At 39.2% G+C, this 16,520-nt stretch overlaps 1 protein-coding gene and 1 long non-coding RNA gene across 2 annotated transcripts in view; one reads left to right on the plus strand and one right to left on the minus strand.

Annotated features, from left to right (window-relative positions):
* The first annotated feature begins 38 nt into the window (after positions 1-38).
* On the plus strand, positions 39-14,893 carry pygl (phosphorylase, glycogen, liver). The gene is made up of 20 exons (XM_083538322.1): positions 39-330; positions 1,266-1,367; positions 1,498-1,576; positions 2,010-2,113; positions 2,767-2,898; positions 3,626-3,737; positions 3,819-3,901; positions 4,071-4,208; positions 4,681-4,773; positions 4,951-5,097; positions 5,184-5,347; positions 5,527-5,641; positions 6,405-6,506; positions 6,711-6,858; positions 7,016-7,074; positions 9,618-9,759; positions 13,887-14,094; positions 14,202-14,336; positions 14,425-14,491; positions 14,619-14,893. Exons 1-20 carry the CDS (start codon positions 88-90, stop codon positions 14,805-14,807), a joined length of 2,562 nt encoding a protein of 853 aa, XP_083394448.1. The 5' UTR covers positions 39-87; the 3' UTR covers positions 14,808-14,893.
* Positions 9,997-16,520, minus strand: part of LOC310724441 — a 158,360-nt gene continuing 151,836 nt past the window's right edge. The window contains exon 3 of the long non-coding RNA XR_014533060.1: positions 9,997-10,111. This is a non-coding gene — a long non-coding RNA (uncharacterized lncRNA). The remainder of the gene's footprint in view (positions 10,112-16,520) is intronic.

Raw genomic sequence — 16,520 nt, forward strand, 5'->3', positions numbered from 1 at the left:
CGCCTCTGTCTGTTTAACCTAGACTAAAGTTCACATTAAAAAATCCCACACTTCTAACAGTGTCTTCCAGAACGACAGACCCTCAGCATGGCCACGCCGCTCACTGACCAGGAGAAACGCAAGCAGATTAGCATCCGCGGGATTGTTGGGGTGGAAAATGTTGCTGAGCTCAAAAAAGGCTTCAATCGCCATTTGCATTTCACCCTGGTAAAGGACAGGAATGTGGCCACACCACTTGATTATTATCATGCTTTAGCACACACTGTGAGGGATCACCTGATTGGTCGCTGGATCCGAACCCAGCAGTTCTACTATGAGAAGGACCCAAAGGTGAGATTACAGGTCATCTAGGTAGATGGTTGTTTTAGCTGTTATGGTTTGTTTTATTCTAAATGAAGAGGATACAACTCTCCTGATGACCTTCTGACAACTTTTTATTTGATGTTGTCCACCTATGATTAAGGTTTTATAAAGGCAGAAGGATAGGACTTATTCCAGAATCCTGAGTAAATACTTGAACCAAGGAAACCAACAGAAACAAAACTTAACCATTTCTACAGGTTATATTGTGTCCTTAGTCTGAAAACAATGTCATTCTCTAAATGGTAAAACAAAAAGATTCTTTACAGAAATGCAATAGAACAGTTATTTTTGGTTACTTGACTTCCTGGTTCTTTTAACCCTATGTTAATCATATTGTGGTGTACTTTAACTTATTATAATGCTTAAAACATGTCTGAAACTATATTATTTGTATTGGTTTTTAACTTGGGATTAAAGATGGGGTTAAATTTTGGACGCTGTAGAGGCAAATAGAAGTCTGAGATCAATCCATATTTATACCAAACAAGGACTAATGCTTTTGTGTATTTCTGGATTTATTAGAAATGAATAGAATACTGTGTGTAGACATACATTTTTATAAAAAGAAATAAAGGCATAATCATTTTTCATTTGTTATATAGGTATGTACATGTTGCTTTATTTTCCACATGATTACATAAGATGTCATATACTGGATGATGAAATTCGCCTTCACACCTATTTCATGTGATACTGTAAAAAACATGTTATTGATGACGAGCACAACATGATATGTATGTCTGTGTGTGTATGTGTGTGAATCATAATCATATGATATGAAAAATTGACCTGTTTACATAACTAATGAAATTGCAGCTTTTCTATTAAATACTAATATTGGCTATATCAGTTACGCTCAGTATATAACACTTTTCTGATCTTTTTGACCGGATGTGTTACAGCGTGTGTATTACCTTTCCCTGGAGTTCTATATGGGTAGAGCTTTACAGAACACCATGATCAATTTAGGACTGCAGAACGCCTGTGATGAGGCCATCTATCAAGTAAGAATGTGTGACAAAAAAAGAGAAAGATAGCACTGATAATGTGTTTGCTGCAGTAAGTACACTCAATATGCATGATTTTTATGATCCAGAATGGACTGGACTGTTTACTGTCTTTTTTACATTTTAGTTGGGCTTGGACATGGAGGATTTGGAGGATATGGAGGAGGATGCAGGATTAGGGAATGGAGGACTAGGCCGGCTGGCAGGTCTTACAGTTTTCCAATTCTCTGCCTCAATCTGCCATTTTCCTTCTTCTAAATTTCTGTGTCTCCTGCTGCTCTCGTTCCTCTTAGTTCCCACAAGGCTTTCGCATCGTCTGTTACTGCAAATGTTACTTTTGTTATTGTGGAATGTGAGAATAACAGGACATAATATGGGAAATTATCAATACTTATTTCATACAGTACAAACCCAACACACAGACACTAACATTTATTTCTACAGACATTTTTTTTTATCACTATGGAATCCAATCACAAAAACAGGCTACAAACCACCTAGGGAGCTTGATTAGTCCTTCCAACCACATTTTATACACCTGATTCTCAAAACTTAGTTCTAGGAGACAAAACAATAAAACTTAGTTATCTAAAGTTGTTCAAGACAATGTACATGTGCTTATTGTTTTCATGTTTATAGCATGTTTTCTGGACTCTATGGCAACTCTGGGCTTAGCCGCATATGGTTATGGGATCCGTTACGAGTATGGGATCTTCAACCAGAAAATCAAAGACGGCTGGCAGGTAAACAACCAGACTGAAAGCTGCTATGACTATCATATTATATTGTATTCCAGCATATCACACAGTTACTGTATATGTGTGTTTGCGTGAGACAACTAAACAACATAGAGCTGGCAGACCTATACAGAATATAGTTTAGAAAATTAATTTTAATTAATTAATTTTGAGTGCCTTCAAAAGATTATTTTGAAGGCACTGCCTCATCAAAATACAAAATTAGCTAGTCTTCAGAAGTATTTGGAACATGCAGGTCAGAAACCCATCTTCCATGCAGACTTTTACTCTCTTGCACTTGCTTATTATCTCTTACTCTGTTTGTGTGTCAGGAGTGTAACTTCTGTGTGTGCACACGGGGCACAGGGGTCACGCTGCTGATAGTGGCGAGCCAATAGAAATCCATGGCTTGTATTTTTTAACCTTTTTATTCACAAAGCACATGAACAGAACTTTTGTGAGCAGAACTGCAAACACACACTTGGACTTTAACCAAAAGAAATGTGTTTGCACACATACAGAGATATTGTGAAAGGCATTCAAAACAATATATATCTTTCTAAAGTACATTGTGGTATATTTTGTTATTCATAAAATTGCATTGCATTTGCATACTGATGTCATATTTAAAACATTTGAATGGATGTCTTGTGCATTAGGCTGAAGAAGCTGATGATTGGCTCAGGTATGGAAACCCATGGGAGAAGGCCCGTCCTGAGTACATGTTGCCAGTCCATTTTTATGGACGAGTAGAGGAGACAGAAGAAGGACCTAAATGGGTCGATACACAGGTCTGGTCTTAAAAAGCACAAACTGTCACCAACAATTTTTTTATTTAACAATGCTATGTCAAATTATATAAACCAGTTACACTTATTGGCAACTTGGAACACCTTAACTGCTGCTTATTTATGCAGCCAATTAAGTGTCAGTGACCTAGTGCATTAATTCATGCAGATACAGGTCAAGAGCTTTAGTTAATGTTTACATCAGACATCACAATGGGGTAAAGGTGTCTGTGCCTTTAATTGTTGCATGGATATTGGTACCAGATAGGCTGGTTTGAGTATTTAAAAACTGCTGACCTCCTGGGATTTTCATGCACAATATTTAATAAACCAAAAACCTTAAGTGAAGCACAGTTCTGAAGGGAAAACTAGAGGTTGGAGGTAAATGGGCAGATTGGTTTCAACTAGCATGGAGGATAAGGATGAGGAAACTTATAATCACTCTTCACAACTGTGATGAGCAAAAAAAAAAGTTTCTCAGTATGCACAAATATGAGCTAATGTTAATGAGCGATCACAGCAGAAAACATTAAAAATTCTGATCTGTTATGTGAGCATCAAACAGGACCTTTATCCTGTATTTGCATAATCATAGGCATTTTGCTGCTGCGAAAAGGATGACTGATAAAATAACTGTATAATGAGTAGACATACAGAATTTCCTAATAAAATAGTATGTGAGTGTAAATAGTTATACGGCTGAATATATTAGAAAGTTGTCTTCTTTCAGGTGGTACTGGCTATGCCCTATGACACACCCATTCCTGGCTACATGAACAACACTGTAAATACAATGCGACTGTGGTCTGCACGAGCCCCTAATGATTTCAACCTTCGAGACTGTGGGTGATTAGTAATGCTTACACATACTTGCTTTATATAATGACACATTTCTATTTCATGTGTATTTATTCTATCTTTAGTCAACATTGGGGATTACATCCAGGCTGTTTTGGACCGGAACCTGGCTGAGAACATTTCCAGAGTGCTCTACCCCAATGACAATGTGTGTTCTGCCTATCTAATCCTTTTAGATACACTTACAGAGGGAAATTACTTCTTGGACAAGTTTTTCTGAACCAGTGCAGGATGAATGAATTCTCTGTTCATTCTTAGAATGAAGAATGAAAACCAAATGTGGTAGTAGGATTACACAATACTTTGTTGTCCTGTAGTTTTTTGAAGGTAAGGAACTGCGACTGAAGCAGGAGTACTTTGTAGTGGCAGCAACTCTGCAGGACGTGATTCGGCGGTTTAAGACATCAAAAACGCATTGCACTGTCCCTCTGTCCTTCAGCGGCTTTCCTGAAAAGGTTTGTTAAACCTTGATGCTGAAGCAGGGAAAAAACATACTTTTTGGGGTCTACTTGTACTATGTACAATCTGTATTAGAGCTTACATCAGGTTTGAAAAAAATTTAAATTTGATTTACTGTGGTAATATCTTCCAAAGCAGTCAGAGCCAAACCCCTGGTGATTCATGACTGCATGAAAAATTCTTTAAATGATTTATGGTTCAATTCTTAATTTATCCTGTTCAGCTGCTTTGCAGTGTCATTACGGCATAATATTCAGTATATGCCAACATTTACGTTTTATTATGCATAAATTCTTTCACCCTTTCATCCATCATCCACACTGGCCCCTTATTTGTGATGCTCTGGCACCTATGCTGTAAAAGATTTTTTGCCGTCACACTTTCTACCCACGTACCATCTGAACTATCGTAGCTCAATCTGGTTTTGGAAAACAGTGGCGTTAATCATTGCGTGTATCTATGCCTCAGGTGGCCATCCAACTGAATGACACACACCCTGCCATGGCCATCCCTGAGCTAATGAGGATCTTAGTGGACATTGAGAAGTTGGAATGGGGCACAGTAAGAGACACATGCATATATAGAAGTCTTTATCTAATAGTTGTTCATATTAACAAAAACCTATTAAGATCTGAAAAATAATAAGAATAATATCAGGGCTACTATCAAACTCAGTTTTTAGTATTTAGCAAATTGGCTGAATAAAGAGGCTTTTTGAGAAACCACTTCTGTGTGTAGGCTTGGGATCTCACTAAACGCACCTTCGCATACACCAATCACACCGTGCTCCCTGAGGCTCTAGAGCGCTGGCCTGTTCAACTGCTGGAGAAACTTCTACCACGCCACTTGCAAATCATCTACAAAATAAACCAGATACACCTCGATGTGAGTGTGGACATACAAATCACAGATTTCTTGCAATCTGATTTTAAATAGAAACTGAAAGCTGCTGTGTATTTGTGTTTTTGTAGCACATAGCATCCCTGTTCCCTGGGGATATGGATCGTTTGCGTAGAATGTCTCTAATTGAAGAGGATGGTGGGAAGAAAGTGAACATGGCTCACCTGTGCATTGTTGGATCCCATGCTGTTAATGGAGTTGCTGAGATTCACTCTGACATCATCAAAAATGAAGTGTGAGTCACGCACCCAGATCAAGCCGAGATCATCACAAATTCCTATAATTTAATGATATCAAAAAAGATGAGATTCATATAAAGAATAAGCCTATGTATAAATGTTTATTACCATCTAAGCAGTAGAATATACCCTGGCACACATGATCATCAACGTTTAGTTTTTTTCCTTTCGTTAGATTCCAAGATTTCAGTGAATTGGAAGAAGAAAAGTTCCAGAATAAAACAAATGGAATTACTCCACGGCGTTGGCTCCTGCTGTGCAACCCTGGACTGGCCGACCTGATCGCAGAGGTAGTGTGCAGAAGAAATGTTATTTGAGTATTTAAATTTTTTTAAATGCAGAAATATTTATTTCTTATAAAAAAGACAACTATGACTTGCATTCCAGTCATGAATTGCATGAGCTACCTACTTCATTTGAGGTTTAGATTTGCACATCTACATGTTCATAAAATCAAATCTAGTAGTAGTAACGATGTAAAATCTACTTTATGGAAATAAACAGAGTGCATGAAGCGATGCACTCTGTTTGCTTGCTTGGCAATGTCCTAAGTGATAAAGTCCCTGAAGATCTTGCAGTATTATATACAATAGCGATTCTATGGAAGAATTGTTGGATTGACTCTCTACGCCTCTGCCAAATCCCTGTTTTTTCATGTGTCTGTATTAATCACAGACATTTTGATTGGTGTAAGGTCTGACCTCACTGTGATATATTTAAGATAAGATAGGTAGTAAGGAACCTAAAGTCATTAGTAAAATAAATAAATAAGAGAAAGAACCGCTACAAAACAAGGCAAGCAGTTCTAAGCAAACTTCTTTAAATTTGGACAGAAACAGTTTTTTAAATATATATATTTATTTATTTATTTATTTTATTATAAAAATGATCTCTAGAAAACGTGCCAAATCAAACATGTGGATGGTCCGCTGTGGCAACCTCTAATGGGAGAAGCCGAAAGAAAGTTTTATAAAAATTATCTCTAGTGTGTAGCTGATTTATGAGAGCAATTAAACCTTTTTTCCGTTGATCTTCTGTTGTCTTTGTGCGTAGGTGATTGGAGAAGACTATGTAAAAGACCTGATGCAGTTACAGAAGCTGAATGATCTGGTGGATGATAATGCATTTATCAGAGATGTATCTAAAGTCAAACAGGTGGGGACACACACTATGAATACTCATATTCAGGGTGTATGTACAATGTGCAAAAAGCAGTAGAGATGTAACTTCAGCAGTGCTTTCATTATGGTTATTGATCATTTGCCTATTGTGTGTGTGTGTGTGTGTGTGTGTGTGTGTGTGTGTGTGTGTCTGTGTGTGTGTGTGTGTGTGTGTGTGTGTGTGTGTATGTTTGTTTAGGACAACAAGCGGAAGTTTGCTGAGTACTTGGAGAGAAAGTACCAAGTGGAGATAAACCCTGCTTCTATGTTCGATGTTCAGGTGAAAAGAATTCATGAGTACAAACGACAGCTCCTCAATTGCCTGCATATCATCACCATGTACAACCGTATGTATTAACATATACACATGCATTAACAGACAGTATGTTAACTTTCTAAGCTCTGTAACTGCAAAATGCACACACATTATTCAGGCACAATCAGGTATATATTAGACATGATGCTCAAATGTTTTCTGTGATGATGTTTTGTCTGTTTTCTCAGGCATTAAGAGCAGACCAGCAGCACCATTTGTACCACGCACTGTGATTATTGGTGGCAAGGTGACACAGTTTAATCTTCTTCTTCTTACGGCTGCTCTCTTTAGAGGTCGCCACAGCGGTTCATCCGTCTCCATACTACTCTGTCCTCTACATCTGCCTTTTTCAAACCAACTACCTGCATATCTTCCCTTACCACATCCATAAGCCTCCCTCTTGGTCTTTCTCTTTTCCGCCTCTCTGGTGGCTCTATTCTCAGCATTCTTCTACCGATATAACCCATGTCCCTCCTTTGCACATGTCCTAAACATCTCAATCTATCCTCTTTCACTTTGTCTCTAAAACACCCTACATGCGCAGTGCCTCTAATAAACTAATTTCTAATTCTATCCATGCTCGTCACTCCCAATGAAAACCTCAACATCTTCAGCTCTGCTACCTCCAGCTCCACCTACCTTTCACTCTTGCAGTTACCCTTCTATCACAAATCACTCCTGCCACTTTTCTCCACCAACTCCACCCTGCCTGCAATCTTTTCTTTACTACTGTAACACACTCTTCATTACTTTGCACTGTTGATTCCAGGTACACTGGAATCAAAAACTCATTTCTCTCTGTCTCTGTCTTTTATTTTCCTTCTCTTCAGCGCGTGCCTCCACCTCTCCAGGCTTTTCTCAACCTGCTCCCTAATCTCATCACTAATCACAATATCATCCACAAACAGCATAGTCCATGGAGACTCCTGTATGACCTCATCCGTCAACCTGTCCATCACCACTGCAAACAGGAAGGAGTCAGAGCCGATTGATGAAATCTAACCTCCACCTTGAACCAGTCTGTCGTTTCTACTGCACACTTCACTGCTGTCCCACTGTCCTCATACATGTCCTGCCCCACCCTCACATACTTCTCTGCCACGCCTGACTTCCTTAAACAATGTAACTCCTTCTGAACTTCTCTATACTTTTCCATCAACATTTTCAAAGCAAATATTGCGTCTGTGGTGCTCTTCCTCGGCATGAAACCCAACTGTTTCTCATAGATGGTCACCTCTTCTCTCAGCCTGGCTTCCACTACTCTTAACCATAATGTATTCCCGAAGTACCTGCCTAGCTGTCTCAATTATCACTTCTGCAGTAGTTGGTCCATCATTCAGCACCTCTTTACCACCACCAAGCCCCTGTCTGACCTCTTCTCTGAATCTCAGACTACAGTTTTCCTCCTTTAGTTTCCACCATCTTATTATTTTTTTCACTCTCCTCCTCTTCTTCTTCACCTTCAAAGCAATTGTACAGATCACCATCCGATGTTTTCTAGCTACACTGTCCCCTGCCAACACCTTACAGTCTCCAATCTCTTTATGTTTGCATCTCCTACATAGAACATAGCCCACCTGTGTGCACCTTCCTCCACTCTTATACGTCACCCTATCTTCATCTCAAAATACGTATTCATCACTGCCATTTCCATCCTTTTAGCAAAATCTACAACTATCTGCCCTTCCACATTCCTCTCCTTAAGACCATACCTACCCATCACCTCCTTATCACCTCTGTTCCCTTCACCTATATGGCCATTGAAATCTGCCTGAATCACCAATCTTTCATTCCTAGGTACCCCTTCTACCACTTCATCTAACTCACTCCAGAATTTTTTCTTCTCCTCCATCTCACAGCCCACTTGTGGAGCATAAGCACTGATGACATTTATCATCAAACCTTAAACCATTATCATCAAACCATTATAAAACAATTTAAACCCCCTTCAATGTTCCTGGTCTTACTCCCTTTTTACTTGGTCTTCTGAACACACAACATATCTACCATTCTCCGCTCCATCATATCAGCTAACCCTCTCACTAACCCTAACTTCCACTCTCCTATACTTCTACTTTCCCTGCTGTTTCTGTAGACGTCTTCCTCCTCTCCTTCTCCTCCTTCTGCCAACAGTAGCCTAATTTCCACCGGTACCATGTTGGCTAACGATACCTGTTTTGGTCAGTGGTAACCCTGGCCTCGACCGATCGGGTATGAAATTCAGGTTTGTGATCCGCATATTTGATTTGGCATGTTTTACGCTGGATGCCCTTTCTAACGCAACCCTCCCTATTAGTTGCGGCTTGTGACCAGCACTAAGAGTGCACTGGCTGGTGCAACCCTAATGGCTGTGTTGACACACACAGTTTAATACTCAATCAAAATATCTAAGGATATTGAAGTGGCTTACAACTGAAAAGAAGAAATTCTTAAGACTTTACAGCTACACATTTAGCCAGTTTTCTCTTGGTTTCTCTCAAAGACACCTGACTGCATCTTTCGCATGACAGACAGAAGACTCTTGTATGAGTGATATATGAGTAATAAAAAAAACTATACTAGTGCTTTTCAAGGGCCAGGGAAACAAAGTTTGGAGTCAAAAGTAGCAGATTATCTTTCAGGTTGAACCAGTCTGGCCATACAATTTGTGGATGTTTTAGTTTAATGTACCCTTCAGTGTAAATTCTAGAGACTGTTGTGATAATTCCAAGAGATCAGCCTTTTCTGAAACACTAAAACCAGCCTATCTATATGTATATTAATTTGTACATTATGTTTATTTGTACATAGGCTGCACCTGGATATTACATGGCTAAGATGATCATTAAACTCATCACCACTGTTGCAGATGTGGTCAATAATGACCCCATTATTGGTAACAAGCTAAAAGTCATTTTTCTGGAAAACTACAGAGTGTCCCTGGCAGAGAAAGGTAAATATCAGACACAATAGAAGTTATGTGTTTGCTCTAAAAGCTGCCAGGTGGCCACTACACAAGAGATGGGCAGTATATAAAATATGTTTGCATTGTATTATTTTCTGTAATATATATATATATCTTCTTCTTCTTCTTCTTCTTCTTTCGGCTGCTCCCATTAGGGGTCGCCACAGCGGATCATCCGTCTCCATACCACCCTGTCCTCTATATCTGCCTCTTTTACACCAACTACCTGCATGTCTTCCCTCACCACATCCATGAACCTCCTCCTTGGCCTTCCTCTTTTCCTCCTACCTGGTGGCTCCATCTTCAGCATTTTTCTACCAATATAATTCATGTCCCTTCTCTGCACATGTCCAAACCATCTCAATCTCGCCTCCCTCACCTTGTCACCAAAACATCCTACATGTGCTGTCCCTCTAATAAACTCATTTCTAATCTTGTCCATCCTCGTCACTCCCAACGAAAACCTCAACATCTTCAGCTCCGCTACCTCCAGCTCCACCTCCTGTTTTTTACTTAATGCCACTGTCTCTAATCCATACAACATCGCAGGTCTCACCACAGTCCTATAAACTTTCCCTTTCATTCTTGCAGATACTCTTCTATCACAAATCACTCCTGTCACTCTTCTCCACCCACTCCACCCTGCCTGCACTCTTTTCTTTACTTCCCTAACACACTCTCCATTACTTTGCACTGTTGACCCCAGGTACCTGAACTCCTCCACCTTCTCCACCTCTTCTCCCTGCAACCGCATCACTCCACTGCCCTCCCTCTTATTTACACACATGTACTCTGTTTTACTCCTACTGACTTTCATTCCCCTTCTCTCCAGCGCATATCTCCACCTCTCCAGGCTCTTCTCAACCTGCTCTCTACTCTCACCACAAATCACAATATCATCTGCAAACATCATAGTCCAGGGAGACTCCTGTCTGACCTCGTCCGTCAACCTGTCCATCACCACTGCAAACAGGAAAGGGCTCAGGGCCGATCCTTGATGCAGTCCAACCTTCACCCTGAACCAGTCTGTCGTACCTACTGCACACTTTACTGCCGTCACACTGTCCTCATACATGTCCTGCACCACCCTCACATACTTCTCTGACACACCAGACTTCCTCATACAATACCACAACTCCTCTCTCGGCACCCTGTCGTACGCTTTCTCTAAATCCACAAATACACAATGCAGCTCCTTCTGTCCTTCTCTATACTTCTCCATCAACATCCTTAAAGCAAATAAGGCATCTGTGGTGCTCTTCCTCGGCATGAAACCATACTGTTGCTCACAGATGGTCACCTCTTCTCTCAGCCTGGCTTCCACTACTCTTTCCCATAACTTCATGGTGTGACTGATCAACTTAATTCCCCTGTAGTTACTGCAGGTCTGCACATCTCCCTTATGCTTAAAGATCGGTACCAGCACACTCCTTCTCCATTCCTCAGGCATCCTCTCCCCTTCCAGAATCCTGTTAAACAATCTGGTTAAAAACTCCACTGCCATCTCTCCTAAACATCTCCACGCTTCTACCGGTATGTCATCTGGTCCAACCGACTTTCCATTCTTCATCCTCTTAATCGCTGCTCTCACTTCCTCCTTACTAATCCTATCTACATCCTGCTTCACTAACTCCACATCCTCCAACCTTCTCTCTCTCTGATTTTCCTCATTCATCAGCTGCTCAAAATACTCCCTCCATCTTCTCAACACACTCTCCTCACTAGTCAACACATTTCCCTCTCCATCCTTTATTGCTCTAACTTGCAGTACATCCTTCCCAGCTCGGTCCCTCTGCTTGGCCAATCGGTATAAATCCTTTTCTCCTTCCTTAGTGTCCAACCTCTTATACAGTTCCTCATATGCCTTTTCCTTGGCTTTCGCCACATCCCTTTTAACCTGCTGCCGCATCTCCTTGTACTCCTGCCTACTTTTCTCATCACTCTGTCGATCCCACTTCTGTTTTGCCAACCTCTTCCCCCTAATGCTCTCCTGCACTTCCTCATTCCACCACCACGTCTCCTTGTCTTGCTTTCTATTTCCAGATGTCACACCAAGTACTTTTCTAGCTGCCTCCCTCATCACTCCTGCAGTAGTTGCCCAATCATCCGGCACCTCTTCACCACCACCGAGCCCCTGTCTGACCTCTTCCCTGAACCTCACACTACACTCTTCCTCCTTCAGTTTCCACCATCTTATTCTTCTTTCAAACCTTACTTTCCTCCTCTTCTTCTTCGCCTCCAAAACCATCCTACAGACCACCATCCGATGCTGTCTAGCTACACTGTCCCCCGCCAACACCTTACAGTCTCCAATCTCCTTCAGGTTGCATCTCCTACACAGAAGATAATCCACCTGTGTGCACCTTCCTCCACTCTTATACGTCACCCTATGATCCTCCTTCTTCTTAAAATACGTGTTCACCACTGCCATTTCCATCCTTTTAGCAAAATCTACCACCATCTGCCCTTCCACATTCCTCTCCTTAAAACCATACCTACCCATCACCTCCTCATCACCTCTGTTCCCTTCACCTACATGCCCATTAAAGTCTGCCCCAATCACCAATCGTTCTTTCCTAGGTACACCATCTACCACTTCATCTAATTCACTCCAGAATCTTTCTTTCTCCTCCATCTCACAGCCAACTTGTGGAGCATAGGCACTGATGACATTTATCATCATCCCTTCAACTTCCACCTTCACGATCATCACCCTATCAGAAACTCTCTTCACCTCCACTACACTCTTACTGTACGCTTCCTTCAGAATCACCCCTACACCATTTCTCTTCCCATCCACACCATGATAAAACAGTTTAAACCCACCTCCAATGTTCCTGGCCTTACTCCCTTTCCACTTGGTCTCCTGAACACACAACACATCTACCTTTCTCCTCTCCATCATATCAGCTATCTCTCTCCCTTTACCCGTCATAGTACCAACATTTAAAGTACCAACCCGAACCTCTACTCTCCTACACTGCTCCTTTTCCTGCCGTCTCTGTAGACGCCTTCCTCCTCTCCTTCTCCTCCTTCGGCCAACAGTAGCCCAATTTCCACCGGTACCCTGTCGGCTAACGATACCTGTGGCGGTCGTTGTTAACCCGGGCCTCGACCGATCCGGTATGAAATTCTCATTTGTGATCCGCATATTTGATTTGGCACATGTTTTACGCTGGATGCCCTTCCTAACGCAACCCTCCCCATTTACCCGGGCTTGGGACCGGCACTAAGAGTACACTGGCTTGTGCCCCCCTAATGGCTGGGTTAATAATATATATATATATATATATATATATATATATATATATTATATATATATATATATATATATATATATATATATATATATATTTATATTTATATATATATATATATATATATATATATATATATATACATATATATATATATATATATAACATATATATATATATATATATATATATATATATATATATATATATATATATATATATATATATATATATATATAGGAGACGGATGATCCGCTGTGGCGACCCCTAATGGGAGCAGCCGAAAAAAAAAGAAGAAGATATATATATATATATATATATATATATATATATATATATATATATATATATATATATATATATAATATATATATATATATAATATATATATTATATATATATATATATATATATATATATATATATATATATATATATATATATATATATATATTATATATATATATATATATATATATAATCTTTTATATATATATATCTTTTTTATATCTGAGTAAAGAAACGACATCATGAATAAATGTGTGTTAGGTTGAAGGTTTTAACTTTGCCTCTTTTATAATTATTTATTTATATTTTTGATAAAAGAATGGCCAAACAGAAATGCATTAATAGCAAAAAATTGTGATGTTTAAAGTAATTTGTGTTAACGTGTTAATTTTGATAGCCCTAATATATAACTTTGCTTACTCTAATTGCTAGCTTGACCCCCTGAAAACTTTCTCTCTATCTCTCTTGCGCTTTCCCTGTGTGTGTGTATGTATGTATGTGTGTGTGTGTGTGTGTGTGTGTGTGTGTGTGTGTGTGTGTGTGTGTGTGTGTGTGTGTGTGTTTGTACAGTGATCCCTGCAACAGATCTCTCTGAGCAAATCTCAACTGCAGGCACAGAGGCATCAGGCACAGGAAACATGAAGTTCATGCTAAATGGTGCTCTGACTATCGGCACAATGGATGGGGCCAACGTAGAGATGGCAGAGGAAGCAGGCCAGGAAAACATCTTTATCTTTGGCATGGCTGTGGAAGAAGTGGCAGCCATGGACCAGAAGGGGTATTGAGAACGAGAGAGAGAGAGAGAGAGAGAGAGAGAGAGAGAGAGAGAGAGTCAGTGGCAGTATGATGAACTTATTCTATGTCTGTGCCTATTTTTTGTTGTAGATATGATGCAATGCATTATTACAAGAGCATCCCAGAGCTAAAGCAAGTCATTAACCAGATTAAAAGTGGCTACTTCTCACCCAAACAACCAGAACTGTTTAGTGACATCATCAACATGCTCTTTAACCATGACCGGTACATCATATACACACATCAGATTTATTTTATATCTTTGTTATATATTTACTTTGGTGTCATTGCAAATTTTTTTTTTGTCTTTCAGCTTTAAAGTCTTTGCTGACTATGAGTCCTATGTTAGATGCCAGGATAGAGTCAGTGTTCTGTATCAGGTAAAACATACTCAAAAAACATCTCTAATTCATATACAACCATCTTCTTAAATTCTCAAACTACTTTAAAAGATCATGAATATATATAATGCATGCTTTTATCTATAACAATTTATTTGTGTATCAGGATCAGAAAAAGTGGACGCAAACAGTCATTCAAAACATTGCCGCTTCTGGAAAGTTCTCCAGTGACCGCACTATCACAGAATATGCCACTCAAATCTGGGGGGTGGAGCCAACTGACCTGAAGATCCCACCTCCCAACGAGCCACGAGAAGCGATCGAGGAGACTGCAAGCGCACTTCGCAAGATCTGACCGACACATTATGACGTTACTAATGAGTCAGCGTGTTAGGTTTCACTTAGTGATTTACTGTTCAAATACAAGCTTTCTGTATACAACTTTCAATGGTCATTGAATATTTTGTACATTTTGTACATATTTAACCAATTTATATGGAAAAGTTATAACAGAAGTTCTAAACATAAACATGTTCTATAACACATCATAAACAGCAGATGGCGCCAGAGACACAATTTAGCAGCTTTTGCGTTTGGCAACCTATTAAGGGCGTTTCTTTTAGCTCTTTAGAGAGCATATCTTATTAAAAAAATTCAGGTGCAATATTTAAAAACTGTATTTCTAACTATTAACTCTATTTATAACGTCAATATATACAAACATATCAACAATAGATAGGTTCAGTTATTTAAGTGTCAACTGATTTTCAAGGCCTGATTATAACTAGGAAAATATGTTTGAGCAGTAGTAGAGCAGTCTCACACTTCCAGGCTCTCCTGTCGATCCTGCACTCTGTGCAGACTTTTACATGTTTTCCAAATGCTTACAATGATTTCCTCCAAGTTTTTTCATTTAGTCCTCCCTCACCAAAGCATACTGAAAGGTAGATTGGTTGCACTATATTGCCTTAAAATGTGAATGTGTGTGCATGCTTCCCTCAGAGATAACAATTTCCCATCAAGGGTGTATTTCAGGTATAGGTACCATTGAGTTTTTGACCACCTTTGGCAAGACCAAGACCATTGCCAATAGACTCTGAGTCAATAATAAATATGGCACCACAATGGCCAACACCAGAAATAGTAGAATTGCAAAAGGTGGTATGGTCTTGTGTGTTTTATAAAGTACGTACCAGTTTTAAAGAATACATAGGTAACCAGATCTAATAAACAATAATATAAAACGATGAAAAACAGCTCACAAATGGTTCAAGAACACTGATGAGGGATGAATTTAGTATGTTTTAAGGTTTTAGCTAAACAAACCCGCCATATTGTAATTTGGATTTCTACTGAGCAAGGTCAAGTGCAGTTATATAACCATAACCTTGTCCCACTGAACCCTGTTCAAGCATTACATATTAGATCTATTTTCCCTTTACAAATGACATACTTGCGGGTGCATGGTCCGACACAATTAATATTTTGTAAACAGTCAGTAACCTGGTAGCCCTGTCACCTGCTGTATACACTTGTCCAACACTACATGGTGTAGCAGAAAACAATCGAGACTACTAAGCAACAAGCTATTCACACAGACAAATAATGACATTTAGACCCACTGTAATGTTTTGGAATAGGAACAGTTTGTCCGTACTGTAGTTAGCAGCTACTAACAAATACTTTAATCCATAAAAATGTAGCCACTAGCTTTTCCATGCCTAGATGTTTATTTAAAATGCAGTGTGAAATCATATTCAAGCATGTCAAGAGAGAAAAAATTAATAGCAAGAGTGTAATCCAAGAAAAATAGCCATAAAAGCATTAAGGGTCAAACCATCGCACAAGAAAATCACATATACTGGAAATAAATGTCTTCAACCCTGTTAAAATATTTTTTGTGTTATAAAAAAATAAATTATGTCAGATATTGTTCCATCCTTAATGTGGCAAAGGCATTAGCAACCAACAAAATTTAAACAAAAAACAAATAAGAAAAGTTTTTGAGGCAAAAATGTAAAAAAAAAATAAAAAAAAAATAAAAAACCTTTGTCAGAAGATACAGCCC

This window comes from Silurus aristotelis (assembly GCF_946808225.1).
Source record: "Silurus aristotelis genome assembly, chromosome: 4".
NCBI lineage: Eukaryota > Metazoa > Chordata > Actinopteri > Siluriformes > Siluridae > Silurus > Silurus aristotelis.

Bases quoted from the DNA above. Each gene is read 5' to 3' on its own strand.
- pygl (XM_083538322.1), top strand. From the start codon at position 88: ATGGCCACGCCGCTCACTGACCAGGAGAAACGCAAGCAGATTAGCATC. The intron at 7,075-9,617 runs GTGACACAGTTT...ATTTGTACATAG, and splicing joins CTGTGATTATTGGTGGCAAG to GCTGCACCTGGATATTACAT. The intron at 14,492-14,618 runs GTAAAACATACT...TTTGTGTATCAG, and splicing joins GAGTCAGTGTTCTGTATCAG to GATCAGAAAAAGTGGACGCA.